The 21291-nt window shown below is 37.0% G+C and overlaps 3 protein-coding genes across 3 annotated transcripts; all 3 read left to right on the forward strand.

The window, feature by feature from the left end:
• The first annotated feature begins 6086 nt into the window (after positions 1-6086).
• LOC133735790 (glutathione transferase GST 23-like) lies at positions 6087-7095 on the forward strand. The gene is made up of 2 exons (XM_062163224.1): positions 6087-6435; positions 6591-7095. Exons 1-2 carry the CDS (start codon positions 6124-6126, stop codon positions 6948-6950), a joined length of 672 nt encoding a protein of 223 aa, XP_062019208.1. The 5' UTR covers positions 6087-6123; the 3' UTR covers positions 6951-7095.
• Positions 7096-16295: 9200 nt separating this feature from the next.
• LOC133735785 (probable glutathione S-transferase) lies at positions 16296-17256 on the forward strand. Its single transcript, XM_062163220.1, has 2 exons — positions 16296-16645; positions 16739-17256. Exons 1-2 carry the CDS (start codon positions 16316-16318, stop codon positions 17099-17101), a joined length of 693 nt encoding a protein of 230 aa, XP_062019204.1. The 5' UTR covers positions 16296-16315; the 3' UTR covers positions 17102-17256.
• Positions 17257-18721: 1465 nt separating this feature from the next.
• On the forward strand, positions 18722-19773 carry LOC133735788 (probable glutathione S-transferase). The gene is made up of 2 exons (XM_062163223.1): positions 18722-19098; positions 19264-19773. The coding sequence occupies exons 1-2, from the start codon at positions 18784-18786 to the stop codon at positions 19627-19629; spliced, it is 681 nt and encodes a 226-aa protein (XP_062019207.1). The 5' UTR covers positions 18722-18783; the 3' UTR covers positions 19630-19773.
• Positions 19774-21291: the final 1518 nt, after the last annotated feature.

The raw sequence follows: 21291 nt of genomic DNA on the forward strand, positions 1-21291 counted from the left end.
TTATTCCTTCATTGGTCACAAATGCTGAGAATGATTTGCTTATAGCAATCCCTACTGCAGAAGAAATTAAAAATGTCATCTTTGCTATGGATGCTTCTAGTGCACCAGGCCCCGATGGGTTTCCAGGTTCTTTTTATCAAGCTTGTTGGGATATTGTTAGTTGCGATGTGGTTGCATGCGTGAGACAGTTTTTCATGCAAAATTTGTTGTTTCCTAACATGAATTGTAATTTCTTGGTTCTCATTCCAAAAGTTCAAGATGCCCATGAAATTGCTCAATTTCGGCCTATTGCTTTGGCCAATTTTCTTTTCAAGATAATTCCAAAGATTTTGGCTTCTCGCTTGGGATTAATTGCTGCTCGTATAATATCACCAGAACAATATGCTTTTCTTCCTGGTAGGCAAATTTTGAATTGTATTGGTACAGTGTCTGAATGTTTTAATTTTCTTGATCGTAAGGCCTACGGTGTAATGTGGGGATCAAAGTGGACATAGCTAAAGCTTTTGACACGCTGAATTGGGATTTTTTGCTCCGAGTTTTATATAATTTTGGGTTCTCTACTACTTTCATCAACTGGATTATCACTATTCTTCAATCGGCAAGGTTATCAGTTTTAATTAATGGCTCTCCTCAGGGCTTTTTCTCTTGTTCTCGCGGGGTTAGACAAGGGGACCCTCTTTCTCCACTTCTATTTTGTCTTGCCGAAGAAGCTCTCAGCCGTGGCTTATCCATGTTACTTCGCACTAGTCGGTTGAAGCCTAGCTATATCTTTTCCAAGGAACTGCATCTCCCCTTCTCATGTGTTATATGCAGATGATCTTGTTGTTTTTTGTCGTGGGGACAAATCTTCTCTCAGCCACTTGCGAAAGTTCTTTGATCGTTATAGTGAAGCTTTTAGTCAGTATATTAATGCACAGAAAAGTACCTTTTATCTTGGAGCCAAGTATCATCATAGGCAGGCATCAATTCAGCGAATATTGGGCTTTCGTGCAGCCGTGCAGGTAGGTTGCCTTTTATTTATTTCGGTGTTCCAATTTTTTGTGGTAAACCTCGGAGGTGTCATCTTCAAGTTATTACGGATAAAACAAAGGCAAGACTCATGGGTTGGCAAGGGCGGCTTCTTTCTATGGCTGGCCGTACTCAACTTGTGCAATCAGTTTTTCAGAGCATGTTGCTTCATAGTTTCTCTGTGTATCAGTGGCCAGTGTATCTTGTCAAGAAATTAACGTCATGGGCACGTAACTTTATTTGGTCCGGTAATATTGGGACTCGAAAGATAGTAACTATTCCTTGAGCTTAAGTCTGTGTCTCAAAGCAGGAAGGAGGGCTTGGTATTCGCACTTTATCATCTCTTAATTCAGCTGCTATTTTGAAGTTTGCTTGGGACTCTTATACCTCTTCTTCTCAATGGGGAAAATATGTGCGGTCTAGGTATCCAATTTTGAATAATCGCAAATTGGGTTATTGTAAGTCCTCAATTTGGCCAGGCTTCTGGTCAATTGCTTCTCATTTTGTTCAGAATTGTCGATGGTTGATTGGGGATGGTAAATCTGTGTCATTTTGGAAGGATAAATGGCTTCAAGCTCCTATTTTGGAAACTTTGGGTATCTCAAATTGGTCCCATTCAGCAATCTTCAGGTGGCAGATTTTATTTCACATCATTCATGGCAACTTCCTCCTTTTTTTTGTCACACTTTTCCGGTTTTGGCTAGACAGATTTCAGATATTGCTCTCCCTCTTACTGAGAAGTCAGATATGCTTATTTGGGAGCCTTCTTCCTCTGGTGAGCTATCCTTCTCTGCCGGCTATGAATTTTTGAGCCATCATCTTAATGTAAAGGATTGGGCTTCTAATTTATGGCGGCCTTTCATCCCCCCTCGTTATTCTTTCTTGGTTTGGAGAATCTTATTTGATCGGCTACCTACTGATGATCGAGTGAAAATAGGTGGGATTCCGGTCGTGTCTATTTGTCAGTTATGCTATAGTTCTGCGGAATCATCATTACATTTATTTTTACACTGCCCTTTTGCCCAACGGGTTTGGAGATGGTTGGCTGCTCAATTTGGTACTTCTTTTTCTTCTAATGACTCTCTGTTGGACTTTTGGGTGAGCTATTGTCGAAAGCCTTTCTCCTCCCAGCTCTTTAATTTGTGGCTAGCGGTTGGCATGTTTACTTTTATGGCAATATGGAAGGCTCGGAATAGGCTAAGGTTTGATAATCGTCCCCCTATCTTTTCTAATATGTGTTGTTCTATTATGGCATGGATTCGTCAAATTAGTTTGTTTGCTCCTGGTCACAATAAGGGTGTTCTGGATGCCCAATTATTGTCTTCTCTTGGAGTTGCTCCTAAACGCGGTAAGGCTCCCAAAGTTCACCATGTTTTTTGGAAATGGCCAATTTTTCCTTAGTGATAGGAGCATAAAGTGCGACGATATTATTGAGTATATGCCCCATTTTAGCCTTGTTTCTCCCTTAAGTTTCGTGTTTTGAGTCATCGAGTCATTTTAAGAGTATTGTAGAGTGTTTGGCGTGAAATAAGCGGAAAAAGATAAATTCATGAAAAATCCTAGCTGGATCAGGATTCCTCACTGTCGACTGTTTTTGCGGTCTTTACATTTTAATTCCCTTTATTTTCTCTAGAAAATTTTGATATTCTCCTGCTTGTTGTAGGAAACCTTGGCTGGTAGAACTCTTGGAAACAACAACGATGGAGTCATAAAATAAAGCATTTAAGACATTTGACCAAGCAATGAAGAAGGGAAATAAAGGAGAAAGACGTTTTTCAGTTGGGGAATAAAGAAAAAAAGATGTTTCAACTGGAAAATAAATAAGAGAAAGACGTTTCAGCTTGTTAAAAGACCCCATTATGAGAGGAATTAAGGCCATAAAGGAGACGTTTCAGTTGGGAAATTAAAGGAATTATGATGCAATCCCATCCGTCCAATGATGAAGGGTATGATCGACAAAAGCCAACCAATGCTCCCCTATAAATAGGCAACGTCCAGAATAGAATTGGTATCACTTCCCGGCCTATCACTTCCCGGCCCATCACTTCCTGGCCAAAAACTTTTCCGAGACTCTGCCCAATTCACTCCTTAAACCTCCAACACCTACAAGACCGTGACCACCATCCATCCATCAATCTACGAAGTTCTTAGGCGCTGAGTCAAGGACGCTCCACCACCATAGCAGAGACGAGTTCATCACCTTGTTGCTAAGCCGCTGAGGAAAGCTTCAAAGTGTAACTATGACTCTACTTACAATTTTTGTTTCGGTTTTGTGTGTTTGGATTTGTGAGTTGTGTAATTGGAGACATGAAATTTTCAGAATATTTTTATTAATATTTTTGAGATTTTCAGTTTATTATTGAGTTAATTTCGAGAATTCTTTTATGATGCATGACAATCTTGTGCCCTTTTACGTGTTTAGGTAATTTTCAGAGTTAGGTTAATAAGTTTGCATGCTAGAATCACGCTGAGTATTCTTGTGTGTTTGCTTAATTTGCCAAGGGTAATTGTTATTTGTTAAGGCGCTGAGTTAAACAAGTAGCAATTGGTTCTAAAAAGTGGTAAAAATCATGCTTTAATGATTTCTATGTGTAATGGTTAATTTGCACGTGTGAGTTGATTCGAGGGTTAGATAATACTACTAGTTAAGAGAATTACGCTGAGTGTTTTCGAAAATTAGTAGTATTAGGCTTGGTAAGGACTTTTCCTATCCAAGCCTACATTAGAACGAATTAGATAAATGGATTGATCCGCTGAGGCTTTTCATTTGGGCTCTTATCTAGGCATTTAAGATGGGCACAGTTTTGTAGCATGTTGAAATGAATTTTTGAGTGGTATTGGTCTAGGTTAGGGAAGTCGATCATTGTATATAGTTTTATTTGTTTTGTTTTTATTTTAAGTAGATTAGGAACCAAATTTCAAAACCCCCATTTTATTCTTTTATTTGCTAATTGACCTTTTTGTGTAGGTGTACCCTACAATCCCCGGACTGAACGATCCCTGCTTATCCTATACTGACAACTACATTTTGCAGGGTTAAATTGTGAGGCTATTTAAGCCGCATCACTTGGGTCAAAGTAAACACTGATGGCTTGGCGAAACTCAATCCAAGCCCGTCAGCTTGTGGGGGTGTGTTTCGAGATGCCTCAGGTGGTTTTTTAGGGAGTTTTTGTCAGTCCCTTGGCTGGAATTCTTCCTTCTATTCTGAACTTTACGCTGTTATCTTGGCTATCGAAATTGCCTTTGCTAGAGGGTGGTTCCATTTATGGTTGGAAAGTGATTCTATTAGTGTGGTAGCTTGCTTCTCTTCTAGGTCCTTTTCTCCTCTATGGAATTTAAGAGTTCGTTGGGGCAATTGTCTCTCTAAAGTACACCAGATGAATTTTCAATGTAGTCATATTTTTAGAGAAGGTACTGTTGTAGCTGACAAGATGACAAATTTGGGAATCTCAAATGCAACGTTTACTTGGTATGATAATCCTCCTAGTGAGCTCCACAGGCTTCTACAAGCTGATTATTTGGGTTTTCCAAATTATCGTTTTATGGATGGAAAAAACAGAAAAGATAAGCAGTGTCTCTTTCTTTTATCTTTTAGTATTATGTTTGTTTTGGAAGTGGTCTTGGCCTAGTCCCCCCGCTTCTCAATGGTTTTTTTTGTATCTTTTGTACTTTGCAATTTTGTATTCTCTCTCGGCAAGGTTTGGTCTAGCCCCCCTTGCTATTTTCTTTTTTTACTTAATTTTTAATAAATTCGGGTAAGAGCGCTGAGTTAGCTCTTACACCGCTTCCTGAAAAAAAAAAAAAAAAATCTTGAACATGTTTCACTCTCTCAATTTTATGAAGATTTTCGGTTGTATTATCGAGTCTGTTGTAATTGATAACCTTGTGACATAATCATACCACTACCTAGTCCAAGTCATTTCATCAAACCATTAGAAAATATAAAGGAAAGAATTAACACATTGTGGCGACACTAAAGTTAGAAAAAAGAAAAAAGAAGAGACTGAGTGTCGTCAGATTTATTTTCCGGCGGCAACATAGTGGGAAAGCAGTGATTTGGATAATTATGCTTCGTTGTAATCGAGTTATCTTTCCGGTACGTCACCGCTCTATCAAAGCAAATAGAGTAGCCAGTAGTGCACTCTTTGCTAATTGGTGCTTGTTTGAATACATGTATTTTGCAGAGGCTTCTGATATTATTTCGGGATGTTCTCTAGATACTTATTGTAATCAGGGGTTTACGTTTTATGTCCCCCCCCTTGTATTCAGCAGTTTCATTAATCAAGGCTTGAGGGCAGCCGCACCAGCCATTCTTTCAAAAAAAAAAAAAAAAAAAAAAAAAGTTAAATTTCATGACCATTTAGTCAAGTTGCATTAGTCTTTATCAGTTGCAACTTGCAAGTGTAATAAACAAAAATGAAAGGGACTGGGACATGTTTGCAAGTCTTTATCAGTTGCAACTTGCAAGTGTAATAAACAAAAATGAAAGGGACTTGCTGTTACATTTGGTGGAGCATACTAGAAGAATTATATGATCATTTGTGAAGCTCTGTATTTCGTGAGAATGCTCCTTGAACGAGCACCAGAATCTTCTTATTAACCAGGTTATACTTCAAAACAAGACTAATCTTGTTAACAATGTTCTCTTCCACACATTCAGTACTTAACACCTACTTTTAGAGCCCATATGATTCTTGTAACGAAAGGGACTGGGACATGTTCCTAGCAGCTTCACTTCTTCCATTTCTGAAAGCAAGTGTTTTCTTTCCCTCTTCAACACTTGTCTTCAACATATGGATTGGCTTCGTTCTGCTTTTTAAATTTTGTAGTCAAAAGTTCTGGTCAACTTTAAGAATAATAATTAATCAACTAGTACAACTTGCTCGACAAGCATTTTAATTGTTTTTGTTGGAAAAAACATGATCTTCAGAATTTGGGGTGCAAAACAATATCTTATCTCTAAGATGTATACCAACTACATATGAATAGTAAAGTCAACAATAGCCAACAAAGGACAAATTGGCCTCTATCCTTCCTTACCTTGTACATTGAATGTGAGGCATATATATACATGTAGAAACCAGTCCAGGAGCAAAACATGCAGAACCCAGCAAAATGGCAATAGTTACATTGTTAGGAGCTTGGCCTAGTCCATTTGTTTACAGGGTTATCTGGGCACTTAAACTCAAAGGTGTAGACTATGAGTATGTAGAGGAGGATGTCTTATACAACAAGAGTGACCGTCTTCTAAAGTACAACCCAGTCTATAAGAAGGTTCCGGTTCTTGTTCATGCCGAAAAACCAATCGCAGAGTCCGCTGTCATTCTTGAGTACATCGAAGAGACGTGGCCACAGAACCCCTTGCTTCCTAAAGACCCTCATGGACGAGCTGTGGCTCGATTCTGGACAAAGTTCGGAGAGGACAAGGTAAGCAATGATCACTCAACTATTTTTAGATATTGTCAAATGAGTCATTTGTCGCATGTTTGTTTATGTAACTAGTTGACACTTGACTGTCTAACAACTAACAAAAAATCGAATTTTATCCAACTCGAACTAATGTAGATGTTTGTGTGACATAGAGGCCAGCCCTGTTTGGATTTTTCTCAACTGAGGGAGAACAACAAGTGAAAGCAACAGAAGAACGGCAGGAGCAGCTGAGAATCTTGGAAGAGCAGGGCCTCGGTGACAAGAAGTTTTTCGGTGGAGACGAGATTGGAATGGCTGATTTAGAATTTGGATGGCTAGCTTGGTGGCTGGAAGTCTTGAGTGAAGTAGCTGGGGTTAAAGCGATTGAAGTCGAAAGCTTCCCTCGCTTACATGCATGGATTCAAAGGTTCAAGGAGATTCCCACAATCAAAGAGACCCTTCCTGATCGCAGTGCAATGTTGACCCATTGCAAAGATCGAAGAGCAAGATTTCTTGCTTTAGCAAAATCTTAAACACTAGCTAGCTAGAACCTGCTTCTACTTCTCAAACAATGAAGCTATTAGCTGATGTAAGGTTGTTTCTGTAATTTTCTTAACTCCAGCAAATAAAAGCTCGGTTGTATGATGACATTATAAAATGAATTAATTCACTTAAACATGTTTCACTCTCTCAATTTTATCATGATTATCGAGTCTGTTGTAATTGATAACCTTGAAACCATTAGAAAATATAAATTAACCATTCAAGGCTTTGGTAAATCTGCCCCAATTCCATTTCCCACTTCATCATAACTATTTGGCGCGAGCATTTGGGTGGTTTAGGGTTTGGTCTCAGCAAATATCCACACCGATGGGGGACGACGTCGTTCAAAATACCGGCAAGAAGGCCCGATTCATGGACAGCGAAGAAGAAGAAGAAGAAGAAGGCCGGACTGAGCGAAGAAGATGGGAGGAGTTACAGTCAGACTGCTTGACCAATATACTCTCCAGAGTTGGGATGGCATCTCTGCTTCTGGCCGTCCCTTTTGTCTGCAAATCATGGTACAAAACTATCCTCAATCCTTTATGCTGGCATAGTCTCAGATTCCTAGACCATGTACCTTGTCATTTGTTCATCGGTAATGTGGATGATGATATGTTCATTCGTAATGTTGATGATGATGATGTTGGGCCTCGGAGTCTTGGTCCCTTTTATGATAAGTTTATAGATTATTTAGTTGATGATGATGTGGAATTGATAAGTTCTCAGAGGTAATTGCAAAGTGGAAATTTTTGGAGTCCGTGTTTTTTTGGGGGAGGCATGGTTAGAATTATGAAACAGTTTGAAAGGAGAAGCTGCCCTCAAGGTTTGAGTAAACATTTTAAGGTATTGTTGGCATCGGAAAGTCTCCTCTGCTACAATGTTTTGGATAGAATCCTTGCGCAGATTGGCACTCACTGCAAGTATTTTACAGATTTAAACATTTTTCACGCCACTGTTGGTGAAGTTGAGGCGTCCACAATTGTGAACTCGCTGCCAAACCTTCAGAATTTTTTTGCGAGAAATTTTCGCATTGAAAGGGATGGTGTTGTTACGCTACTGCGGGGCTGCAAACAGCTTGTGCTTTTTGATGCCCAAAACTGTGAAGGTTTTGAAGAGGGTGATGGAGAAATATCAAAGCTTGCTTCCCATATTGATACTTTTTTTTGTAGGAGTTCTCAAGGCTATAAGTTGGTTGTTTTAAAAATGCTTAGTAATGTGAGGAAGCTTTTTTTCTTGTTGGGTGGTATTAAATAGGCTCAACTAAGCCAATATCCTGATAGACTATATCACTTAATCTTAATGATATGTTTGTCTGTCTGTCTTCCATCTAGGTATATATATAGAGCATGTTACTTAAATCATAATGCTATGTTTGTTTTTGCATCTTAACTCCAAATACAAGTGCTAGGGTGGATTTAAAACTGGGCTTGGAATAAAGATAGTAGCTTGAGTTTTATGTACTTTAAAGACTCAGATTGCAGTTGCAGCCTTCAGGGCTGAGCCATTCTAGTAGAATTATGCGATCATTTCCAAGCCTCTGGATGGTGTGAGAAAGCTCCTCGAGATATGCCTAATTCAACCCCTTATTGCATTGAATTGTTGTTACTTTCCTTGGACTATCTTTTACCTTGATGCTCGTACAAAATGGAAGATAAGTTTCAACTCGTTAACCTACAAACCTTGCATTCTTGTGAACATCATTCTTACATGTAAAAGATCAAGCCAACCATAATCGCCTAACCATCTAATTCTGATCACATTCACTCTACTCACATGGTGCAATGCGGTCTGGTCTAGTGTGATAGGGGTTTTGTTGAGTTTGCAGATCACTTCTTAACTGAGTTAAAGTTATATATCATCGATTGATCATCTGTTCAATTATCAAGCTGATCTTTAAAAGAAGTCTGATTTTCTTGTGCTAGCATATTATTATACATACAGCTAAAGCCCGTGACTGTTCATACTGTTAATTGATTTAACAGTAAAATGATGGTTTTGCCCTTAATTGTTCTTCAGCCCTGGGATGTGTTGAATTGGCGTTTCTGTTCTTGCTACGCTGGTCAATTACAGTTTGCCATCGTCTTCTGTTTTTGATGACAAAGTGTGAGGGACTGTTGGTATTTTTGGTTAAATCGCCGCTATCTGATAGTGAGAGGAGAGAAAACAGAGTGAGAGTTCAGTTGATAAGAGGTAAGTTTTTTAATCTAAATTTTGTGGGTGATTTAATAAGCATGGGTTGTGTTGTGGGTTTTGCATATCACAACGTTTAGATTGGGAGGGTTAAGGATTGGTCTGTCCAAATCAAGATACATAGTGATCGGTTGATAGAAAATTGATTGAGCATTTCATCCTGTTTTTTTGCTTCTAATTGGTGTTGATCTTCTGTTTTCATAATTGACCTTTGAAAATATTCCTTCTGATTTTCATCAACTTCTTTACAGATGTTGTTCCTTTGGAGCATGGCTTTGATGATAAATATAAAATAAAAGTTGTTCAATGGTTTTCCTGTACCTTTATGGATTGCTTTCTCATTCATTTTAATTCCCGTAGTAGATTTGAAGGAACATAGGTTCTGCTATAGGTTCCTTAAAAAGGTTGAACTTGCTAAGTCTGACCTTAGCTGCAATCACTTAAGACAGGAAACTGCATTTATGACAAATTTGTCCTGGCTTTTCTCCATTACGATTTAGTCTCTTATCTCCCTCTCTCAGAACAATAGCATACAGACTGTTGTACAATAGACTTGAATAAAGGAATTACAGCAAAATTCTTTTTGAATACGCAGCTTTTATTTAGTATCAGAACAATGGATTTTCTGTACTTTTCGAACTTTGCTTGAACTTCCTTGCAAACTTCTGGAATTTCTGCTTCTGCTTTGTTATTTTTTCGTCTTCGTTTTTTGTTTTTTAATCTCAAATTTTCTGATTGAAATTGTTTCTGGGTCCTGTATTTGATAACTCAAGGATTGCATGCTTCAAAATTTAATACTTGATCATAGAGAGTGAGATTTTGAGTAATAGCAGATATAAAATTGATTATGCTGTTTTTCATATTGGGTTGTGATTGATTTTGCTTGCAGGTTTTGCTTCCTACTACTGTTCCTATTTCAAGTGATTTATCTGTCAGAAGATTTGTGTTCCAGGTGTGAGTTATTTCTTTTCTTGGATGTTAAACAACAATAGCTTAGGCTGTTGAACATGAAAACGTCTTTGTTGGGTGGATTATCAGATATATGAAGCTCATTGCATTAATTGTGTTTTTATAAATCTTTATATGCTGATTGTAGTCTTATTTGTCTTTTGCGCTCAACAGGTCGACATTTTGTTTGGTCACAGTTTATTTTGGGGTACGCTTTTCAACTCAAGGCTCTTGAACTGTGGACATTAACCTAATTGTAGTGAGTGTCTAACCATTTATATTTACTTTGAGAGTGTCTAAAATAAGTGTATTTCATGATTTTTGCAAAGGAAAACTAAATTTACTCCACGTATGCCAACCTCTGAGAACCTAGCTCCGCTAGGATTTGGGAACAAAACCTAATCGCTTAGGTTTTCAAGTCCTGCACCTCTTCTTTCTTGATGGAGATAGTCTTATGTGTCTATTATTGTTGGTTCTCTGACATATATTCAAAATCTGTACGGTGTATAAAGGTTTCAGTCTCCGAAAATGTTATGGCTTTTTCTGCAGTTTGAAGTTTTTATTCATTTTACATGTTTTTATGGTCTGTACTTGGAAATAAGGATTGGTCTATAGGAAAAAGTACTTAGCGATCAGTTGATAGAAAATTGATTGAGCATTTGATTCTGTTTTCTTGCTTCTAATTGATATTAATCTTCTGATTTTCATCAACTTCTTTAAGGCTGTTGTTTTGGTTCGTTTGATTATAAATATGAGTAGCCTGAATAAGTGCATCTCCAACATTGATCATAGCTGTAATGTTTTCATAATTTGCTTATTTTTTTTATAGATGTTGTTGCTTTCGAGCACGGCTCTGATGATAAATATAAAATAAAAGTTTTTCGATTGTTTTTCTCTACATCTATCCAAATTTGGGATTGCTTTCTGATTCATTTTATTTCAAGGTTTCGGAATTTGGATCCATTATTGTTTATTGGTGACTGTTAGTGTTTACTGATCTCAAGTAACATTTATTTGAAGATTATATGCACATTAAGGATTTACAAAGATAAAATTCTTGGATTGGAAGATTCAAACAGTGAAAGTCATTGTGGTTGTGATGTTCTCTGCTATCGAATTTTTTTTATTACTATTAAATTTTTAGACAATTAGATTAGTTTGTTTCAAACTGTTTCACATGTTATCGGGTATATAAACTTTTTTATCACCATGTTAAACGGTTTTGCAGTACTGTTTTTCCTTTGTTTTGTTTTGTTTTTTGTTTTTTTGTTTTTTGTTTTTGTTTTTCTTTTTTTTCTCCCATAACTTATTTCAAAACATCTACAATGGAATTGGAGTTGAGCTGTTAGAATACACAACTGCAACAAAGAGTGTATCAGAGCCAATTCTATGAATCACAAAGTTTCATAGTATTTAAATTAGGCTAACTTCAGATATGCTTGGTGACACTTTGGATAACAAAGTTTCGATGATAAATATTGTTGACATTTGGTCAGTTTTTTTTTTTTTGGCAAGAAGGAAAGGGACAAATTTAAGTGGTAACTGTGAATGGTTTTTTGTGTGTACAGTCCATAGATCTGCAGATGAGTCCACTTCAGTTGAAGATGCATTTGAGTCTGCCAATGAATTAGATCAGTGCTAAACCCCATTGTAGAAACTTGATACCAGCTTGCTTAAAATACCAGGTGTTAGCTGAATCTTTCTCTTTACGATTGAAATACCAATTTTTGTAATATGTAAAATTATAATTGTATTAAATTATGTAGATCAAGATTTGAGGAAAAAAAAAAAAAAATTATACCCGCAGCATCGCGCGGGAGAATTTTCTAGTATATTTACTATATACTAAATCTCAGTGCACTGTTCCTGACTGTTCCTAAGGGACAGAAAGGACGGCTACGTCCTCACTTTACCTTTTTTTTACGGCTCTGCCATTGTCGTCTGAAGAGACCGTTCTGCCGTCCTTTGAGATTTTTTTGTTCTGTACTTCTGTTGTGTATCGATCGACCTCATCTAGTCATCTTATTCTCTCTTCTACAGCCGTCCATATGGATTTCTATAATCAGTGGATTGCTTCTTCTATAAGGAAGATTGAGAGAGTGAGTTTTTTTGTTTTCCTGTGTTTGATATTTGTAAACTTGGATTTGGTTTATTCTTTTGTGCTTACCATCTTCTCTGATTTAGATTTTGTTCATTTTTTTGGCTTCTAATGCAGTTTTTGTTACATCTTTTGGATTGGCTGGGTTATAGTTTGAAAAAGGGTGAGAGCAGTTGTCAGTTTCTGATCATCTGTGGAGGAATTTTGGTTTGTAGTTTTCAATCGATTTGATTTGCAGAGGGAGCTAGATTCGTCAGTTTTGTTCTGCTGGAGAAGAAGACAAATTTGGGTATATTCATGGACTGCAATCTAATTGATTGTTGTGAATTTAATCGAAATTTTTAATTGAGTTGTTTATAAGTTGAATCTGGTTTTTTACTTTTGTTGTCTGTTTTTAATTTGCAGGTTGTGCATATTGAAGGGAGAGAGGTTTGAAGTGGAAGCAAAGAAAAGAGGTTTGGTTGTTAGCTTTATTCATCTTTGTCGTTGTTTTGTATATTGTATCGGTTACGGATGTTGGGTTTATGAGATTACACTTGATCAGAATAAATTGTTAATCTGTTCAGCTTAAATCAGTTTGGGTTTTCCTATTTTTTTTATTTATTACTTCCATGGATGTTGCTTATGCTTTGAAAAGGCAGGAAAGAAATGTATATGGATTTGGGGACTGAATCAAATTAGGATTTGTTAAGCATTTGGGTTTAAATTTGGATTTGTTTAGCATTTGAATTTGTTTATGGATCAGTTTGATTTCTGAGTAGATCTTGCAGTTTTGTTTCTTTTGTTGTGCATTTTCAGCTTTGTGGTCAAATGGTTTGGAGTGGTGATCAAGTGTTTTCTGAGTTTATGGTTGGTTTTCGTGGTTTTTGTTAGATTAGAATTAGACTACAAGCTTTACACTAAATTGGAGGACTCTGTAATTAGTAATTTGTTTTGTAAATCAGGTGTTTGGTTCAGAAATTGGAGGTGTTTTTGGAAATTTATTAGTGGTCATTTAGTTCAGAAATTGGAGGTGTTTTTGTAATTGGAAAATTGTGTTTATAGTGATATATAGTGATTGATTTTTGTTATGTTTGTTTTTTCATGATTTGATCATTGAGTAGGGAAGTGTGCATTAGAATGCACGTAATATGAGCTGATATTTGAGAGAAAAACATATTGACAAAATTGTGTGTTCTTTGATCTAATTTTCAAGATTTTTTTTTTCATTATTAGTTTGTTTCTCTTTGCAGATTCTATGAAAAAAGGTCTTATCGTGATTTTCGTGCCAGTGTTGCTTTGTCTGCTATTTAGTGCTATCTCGATCTGCTGTTTTGATTCAGGTAGAAAGTCTAAACTTTATTATAATTATATCTGGATTGTGTCAATTGGATTAACAATAATTGTTGACGGTAATACCTAATAACTCTTTGAAGGAAAATTGTGGAACAAGTGGTTGATTATCTAATGGGTGATCTAAGCACAAGTTAGTGTTCTGTTGGGTAAGCACTTCTATCTTTTCCTTTTGTTTTGTGTTTTGCCTTCAACACTGCTAGAGTGTGTGCATCATCTAGCTCTTTCTGGTGTATAAATTGTTACAGCATTTTGGAGTCAACCTTCTTGCTTGGTCATATTGCTAGTAAATGTTTGGAATGATCTGCCAGAAAAAATTTAGGGCTTGACACAGTCTAAAAGCCATGACAGAAGATGGATGTGTACACAAAAGATAGGAGGATTTTGAATCCGTTCCAGACGAATTTCTAAAATTTTGATTTGTTTTAGTTTTTCCCCGTCCTCTTATTTTTACTAAAACCTGTCTTCATTTGATTGTGTATAGCTCCTTGCTTTCTCTAGCTCACGCTTACTTAACAGTAATTGACTCAGAATAGGTCTTGGTTCGAAAATTATTTTAACTTTTTCTTCATTTTGGCTTATGGTACTATCAGAATTCGTCTACAACTCATTTGTAAATATTCTTCTGATATTTTCTGTTCTTTAGTTTACGTTGCTGCTTTGTGCACTTATTCATTTCGTTTTTTTGTCAAACTGGGCTCATTTGGTTTTGTTTCTTGAAGCTTACCTGACATAGGTTATTGGGTCTGTTTTGTATAGGTGGTGAAAGTGCAATACTGACCGCACTGTGTGTGTTGCATTTGGGTCTCCAGCTAAAGAGACTCAAAGAGGATCTACATTGAAGGATTTTATAAAAATTGGTTGCAGGTATAACTCTTTTGTGACGCTGTTAGATATTCATTTAATATGGTGTTGTCTTCTCCAGTTCCGAAATTGGTATTCATGTACAATTCTATTTTAATCCTCAAAAACGATTTGGAGGCTCTTCATTGATTTTGGAACTTGGTATTTCTGCAATGTATTACTCATAGTGGAGTGGTTCAAGATATTTCAACTTAAAACAAATAGCAAGCACAAAAAAAAAAAAAAAAAAAAAAAAAAAAAAAAAAAAAAAAATTTAACTGATAAATCTCAAGTTTCTGCATTTTGAGATCTGTATCTACATCTTTTAGATATATTCGTTTGTTGTGTCTATTTATTTTGTAAAAGTTTATGATTTGTTTTAACTTAAAAGTTTATTCCTTTGTTCTTTTAGATACATTCCTTTTTTCTATCTGTCGCTGCCGTTTCATGGTTAACTTGGCTATGAAATTTGAAAGTTCATTCGTTTCTATGTTATACAGATTTGAGACATGCAATCACTTTAAGTTTGAAATCATTATACTGTGATAATGCTTGATTCTAAAGTGACAATCCTGATTTCAATTTTATATCGGTTGAGTCATTATGAAATCCATTTTATGGATTATTTGAGCGTTTCAATTAGTTAGAGACAGGAAATCATTGATTACAGAGGAGAAAAAACATAGGCATTTCGATGAACATGAAAAACAATACGCTTTCACTGAAAGCCTGAATTCCAATTTCTCTACTATTTAATTCTGGCACAATTTAGGCATTTCATTGAAACAACTCTAAATGTTTACGTTTGCATAGCTCAGTTTACATTTGCATCCTATTTCAACTTGATTTACTTCATTTCTAAATGTTAACAATACTTTTGTTGTAGTACATACTTTTAACTCTGTTCTGTGTGGTTTAAAGTGATAGGGAAACCAAACATGGAACAACAACAACATCATCATCAGCAACCAAAAAACAATCGTGCAAACAAAGAAGTGACTGAACATGGATGACCACTCTGTACAGGTGTAACTTTTGCTACACTAACCTATTTCATGCAGCTGCATCTGCAACTACAACAGCCACACCTTTTCTACAACTGCACTCACCCAATTGACTGGACTACTTTGTACAGCTACAACTAGACTAATCACTCTTTTGGACAAACTCCAATATTGTTCATTCATATCTATCATTATTATAAATTCTTATATACTACAAATCCCGCAGCAAAGCGCAGGTACAATTTCTAGTGTAGAACAATTCTCATTGAGATTTGGATAAATATATGCACAAAATTTACCTTTCCTTCATATGGGTCATCCCAAAAGCAAGGGATTCTGTGGCCACACCTCCTCAATGTATTCACCAGAACCTCTGTTCCTCTTGTTCAAGGACTAGTGACTTCTTTCTTTGGCTTTTCTTGTTTCAGTGTCTTTTGTTTGATGATCGTAATCTTATTATAAACCGGGTTATACTTCTAAAGAAGACTAATCTTTTTTAATAAGGTTCTCTTCCACATATTCATATTTAGAGACTAACGAAGGGGACTAGGCCATGTTCCTAGCAGCTTCACTTGTTCCATTTCTGTAAACAAGTGTTCTATTTCCCTCTTAAACACCTGTCCTCAACATAAGGATTGGCTTCGGTGTGCTTTATAAATCTGTAGTCAAATGTTCTGGTTAACTTTAGGAAGATTAATCGTCTAGTATGATCGACTTTCTCGACTAGTATCTTTTTGTTTAAGAAACATGATATTCAAATATAGCGAAATTTACCAGCTACGTATGAAAAGTCAACAATAGTAAACAATGACAGAATCTTATGGCAGAACGCAGTACAATGTTGACCTATTTTAAAGGCCGAACAGTAACTTATGGCAGATCAGAATCTTCAGCTATATATATATATATATATATACCCAGTAGAGTAAGAACTAAGAAGATGAGCAGAAAAGAAAGGAGTATGGAGGAAGTGAAGGTAATAGGATTCTGGACAAGTCCATATGTTTACAGGGTTACATGGGCTCTGAAACTCAAGGGAGTCGAATATGAATATCAAGAAGAGGACATATGGAACAAGAGTGATTTGCTTCTTCAGTACAACCCAGTGCACAAGAAGGTTCCAGTGTTTGTTCATGGTGGAAAGACGATTGTAGAGTCGGGTATTATTCTGGAGTACATTGACGAGACCTGGCCGCAGAACCCTCTAGTTCCAACAGACCCTCATGCGAGGGCCATGGCTCGATTTTGGATAAAGTTTGTTGGTGACAAGGTAATCATACATACCCTGCCTTTCTTCATAGAGAGTTTCTCCTAATGAAAATAAAATGTTGCCTTAACTGACTGGCTATTTTGTGCAATTTAGATGCGGAACTTTCAAGGATTCTTCTTCAAAAGAGCTGGAGAAGAGCAAATAAAAGCAGTAAAAGAAGCCCAGGAGTATCTGAAGATCTTAGAAGACCATGGCCCTGAGGAGAAGAAGTTCTTTGATGGTGACAACATTGGAATGACAGACTTATCCATGGGATGGCTAGCATTCTGGCTTGAGGCCATGGAAGAAGCATCTGGTGTACAAGTTCTCGAAGCCAATAGCTTCCCTCGCTTGCACGCATGGATTAGAAATTTCAAGCAGGTTCCTGTGATTAAAGAAAATCATCCTGACCACACTCGGCTGGTAGCCTATTTCAAACGGCTAAGGGAGATGTTTACCAAGCCAGCGACGACTTGATATCCTACTCTTAATTTCAAACAACAGCACATGTAGCGGGTAAGAATAATGGTTGTGAGTTGTGACATAAACAATAAACAAGGAATAATACCAGTGAATAGTTTCAATCACATCAAGTACTGTTAGTGACTGAATAAGAGAAGTTCTTTCTAATGCATGTGTGTTTTGCTTGTCCACTGGCTCATGTAACTTTTTACATGGAGTTGAATCTAAGCCTCCACTCCATTTTAATTAAGAAGAATATTTTGGTAAAAAACCAGAGCTATGAAGACAACAATATGTAATGCAAGAACACTGTACCTGTACAACCTCCAATGTGTTTCTACCTTGTCTTTAAACACAGAATAAGACCAATTATAGAATTTACAACACGACATAATTTAACCATCTAATTCTGATCACATTCACTTTACGTACTCACGTAGTGCAATGCGGTCTGGTCTAGGGAAATTGGGGTTCCGTTCAGTTTGCAACTTCTTAACTGAGCTAAAGTTATGTTTCATCGATTGATCATCTGATCAATTATCAAGCTCTGCTCTTAAAAGAAGTCTGCATCATATATAACAATTCTCATTGAGATTTGGTTGAATATATGATCAAAATTTACCTTGCCTTCGTAAGGGTCATCCCAAAACCAAGGGATTCTGTGGCACACCTCCTCAATGTATTCACAGGAATCTCTGTTCCTCTTGTTCGGGGACTAGTGACTTCTTAATATCTTTTGTTTCATGATCCACATTCTCTTCTTTCTTTGGCCAGTCCTTTCTTTATCATTGTTTGATGTTTTAAGATTCAAATTCAATAAGTTTTTGCCAACAGTTCATTGCTTTATGCATATTTATGTGCAGAGGCTTTCTATCTGATGCAAAGAATTCCTGTACAATCTTCCCTCCTCTTTTCTCATGTACGTTATATATCATCCTAGTCTATGTCTGAAGGTATAATCTGAGCCTTTGTAACTTTAACTCTGTATACAACTATATACACCATGCCATGTAACGTTCCCATGTTTATCTATTTAAAACTTCTCCTTGCCTTGAGTTTCCAAAGCTTATTTCGAGTAACCGCTTTCAATTGGTTCGGTTCTGTATATAGAACTGGTTTTTGAACAAAGATAGTAGCTTAAATTTATGTGGTTTGAAGACTCGGATTGCTGTTACATTTGGTGGAGCATACTAGAAGATATGATCATTTCTAAAGATCTCTATTTAGTGAGAATGCTCCTTGAACGAGCACCGGATCTTATTAACCAGGTTATACTTCAAAACAAGACTAATCTTCTTAACAAGGTTCTCTTCCACATATTCAGTACCTAACACATTGTTTTAGAGCCCTATGATTCTTGTAACGAAAAGGACTGGGACATGTTCCTAGCAGCTTCACTTCTTCCATTTCCGTAAGCAAGTGTTTTCTTTCCCTCTCCAACACCTGTCTTCAACATAAGGATTGGCTTCGTTCTGCTTTTTAAATTTTGTAGTCAAAAGTTCTGGTCGACTTTAAGAAGAATAATCAACTAGTACAACTTGCTTGACAAGATGTATACCAACTACATATGAATAGTAAAGTCAACAATAGCCAACAAAGGATAAATTGGCCTCCATCCTTCCTTACCTTGTACATTGAATGTGAGGCATATATATACATGTAGAAACCAGTCTAGGAGCAAAACAGAACCCAGCAAAATGGCAATAGTTACATTGTTAGGAGCTTGGACTAGTCCATTTGTTTACAGGGTTATCTGGGCACTTAAACTCAAGGGTGTAGATTATGAGTATGTTGAGGAGGAGGATGTGTTATACAACAAGAGTGACCGTCTTCTAAAGTACAACCCAGTCCATAAGAAGGTTCCGGTTCTTGTTCATGCCGGAAAACCAATCGCAGAGTCCGCTGTCATTCTTGAGTACATTGAAGAGACGTGGCCACAGAACCCCTTGCTTCCTAAAGACCCTCATGGACGAGCTCTGGCTCGATTCTGGACAAAGTTCGGAGAGGACAAGGTAAGTAATGATCACTCAACTATTTTTACTACGTTATATATATTGTCAAATGAGTCATTTGTCGCATGTTTGTTTATATAACTAGTTGACACTTGACTGTCTAACAACTAACAAAAAATCGAATTTTATCCAACTCGAACTAATGTAGATGTTTGTGTGACATAGAGGCCAGCCCTGTTTGGATTTTTCTCAACTGAGGGAGAACAACAAGTGAAAGCAACAGAAGAACGGCAGGAGCAGCTGAGAATCTTGGAAGAGCAGGGCCTCGGTGACAAGAAGTTTTTCGGTGGAGACGAGATTGGAATGGCTGATTTAGAATTTGGATGGTTAGCTTGGTGGCTGGAAGTCTTGAGTGAAGCAGCTGGGGTTAAAGCGATTGAAGTCGAAAGCTTCCCTCGCTTACATGCATGGATTCAAAGGTTCAAGGAGATTCCCACAATCAAAGAGACCCTTCCTGATCGCAGTGCAATGTTGACCTATTTCAAAGATCGAAGAGCAACAATTCTTGCTAAAATCTTAAACACTAGCTAGCTAGAACCTGCTTCTACTGAGCTTCTACTTTTCAAACAATGATATAGCTATTAGCTGATGTAAGGTTGTTTCTGTAATTTTCTTGTCCACATTAACTCCAGCAAAGAAAAACTCGCAGCTTGAATAAACATATATTTCCATGGACATATGGCATAGATATATGTCTGTATATGAAACAGAGTCCATACATTCCATCAAATTTTCAAGAACATTGGCATATCGAAAAATTAACTCCAGCAAATAAAAGCTCGCAGCTTTACTTCTTCAAAAAAATTTCAGTGTTGTAGAATAAGAGAATTTGAGAGATAATTGTGTGTTTCTTTATTGATGATAGGGCCCTTTATATAAAGAGTCAAGAGTACAAAGATTACAAGAAATTCTATTCTGAAAATATGTATGCAGTGTTCTAAAAATCGGCGCCTAGGCGCAGCAACACCGTTCCGATTCTCCCCTAGTCGAGCGAGCTGGGCGTTGGGAATAAAGTCGGCCGCCTAGACCGCCTAGGCAGGGCTGGGCGGTCGACGCCTAGGCTTTTTTTTTTTTTTTTTTTTTTTTTAAGGAAAACCAAAACGGGACGAAATCACGAAATCGGGTTTCATTTTCTGGGTTCGAAATCAAGAAGGAACGCCGCTCCGTCGCTCCTTCATCCCTCGATCAGTCGACTCTCAGTCTCTCTCCGAGTCTCCGGCCAGCTCTCTAGCTCTCCAGCTCGCCGGTAAACTGGACTTCCAGCTCGATTTTGTCTCTCTCTGGGTTTTTGTCTTTCAATCGAATTTCTGGGTTTCAAGGCTTCAAGCTCGGTGTTGATGGGTTATCTGGGTCTATGGTGAGGATGGCAGTGATGGGTTATCTGGGTTCCCACAATTTGATTGTTTTCTCCTCCATCTCACTGTGTGTTTCAGAGAAAGAAGAACGAGAGCTATGGGTTTACTGCTCTTGGTCTTTCTTTTCTTGGAATTTGGTCTCAGCCTCTTGGATAAGCTAAAATAGTTGGAAAGTCTTCATCAGATTCATCTGGCCACGTTAACAACACGTGCTGCTTCTATCATGAGGCTCACAAGTTCATGTACCTTCTTTTTTTTACATATTTGATTATTTTTATTTAATTATAGGACTTTAAATATTATTATTAATTAATTTTATGTCATAAAATAATAAAATAATAAAAACCGCCTAGTCCCCGCCTAGACTCCTGCCTAGGCCCCTAGGCGCTAGTCCCCGGGTCACCGCCCGACTAGCGCCTAGCATTTTTTAGAACCTTGGATGTATGAAATCTATGATTTAATGTACTTTCCCTATTACATAAAATATCACATCCATATTTGGACTAGTCACACCAAATCTAGGTTTTGCCACAATCAATTATCATTATGGTGTCACATTCTTGCTGCTATAAGCCTATACGTAGGTATCATAGTGCTAACCCAGCTTATTCATCCGAAATAAACGTTTAAATACGAATAACTATAGTGATTAGGGCTATCAATATTTTGTGTCTTAGTTTGTATTATGTCGACCGTATTAAACATGTCACAACAGACAAATTAAATCCAACTTATTTTATAATCATCAGAAACAAACCCAAACTTGAAATGAATTATGATGACATTATAAAATGAATTAATTCACTTAAATATCTTAAACATGTTTCACTCTCTCAAT

This window comes from Rosa rugosa, chromosome 3, assembly GCF_958449725.1.
Source record: "Rosa rugosa chromosome 3, drRosRugo1.1, whole genome shotgun sequence".
In the NCBI taxonomy this organism is placed as follows: domain Eukaryota; kingdom Viridiplantae; phylum Streptophyta; class Magnoliopsida; order Rosales; family Rosaceae; genus Rosa; species Rosa rugosa.

Excerpts from the sequence above, each read along its gene's own strand:
- LOC133735788 (XM_062163223.1), top strand. The coding sequence starts at position 18,784 with ATGGCAATAGTTACATTGTTAGGAGCTTGGACTAGTCCATTTGTTTAC. Across the intron at positions 19,099-19,263 it reads CAAAGTTCGGAGAGGACAAG|AGGCCAGCCCTGTTTGGATT; the intron begins GTAAGTAATGAT and ends TGTGTGACATAG.
- LOC133735790 (XM_062163224.1), top strand. The coding sequence starts at position 6,124 with ATGGCAATAGTTACATTGTTAGGAGCTTGGCCTAGTCCATTTGTTTAC. Across the intron at positions 6,436-6,590 it reads CAAAGTTCGGAGAGGACAAG|AGGCCAGCCCTGTTTGGATT; the intron begins GTAAGCAATGAT and ends TGTGTGACATAG.
- LOC133735785 (XM_062163220.1), top strand. The coding sequence starts at position 16,316 with ATGAGCAGAAAAGAAAGGAGTATGGAGGAAGTGAAGGTAATAGGATTC. Across the intron at positions 16,646-16,738 it reads TAAAGTTTGTTGGTGACAAG|ATGCGGAACTTTCAAGGATT; the intron begins GTAATCATACAT and ends TGTGCAATTTAG.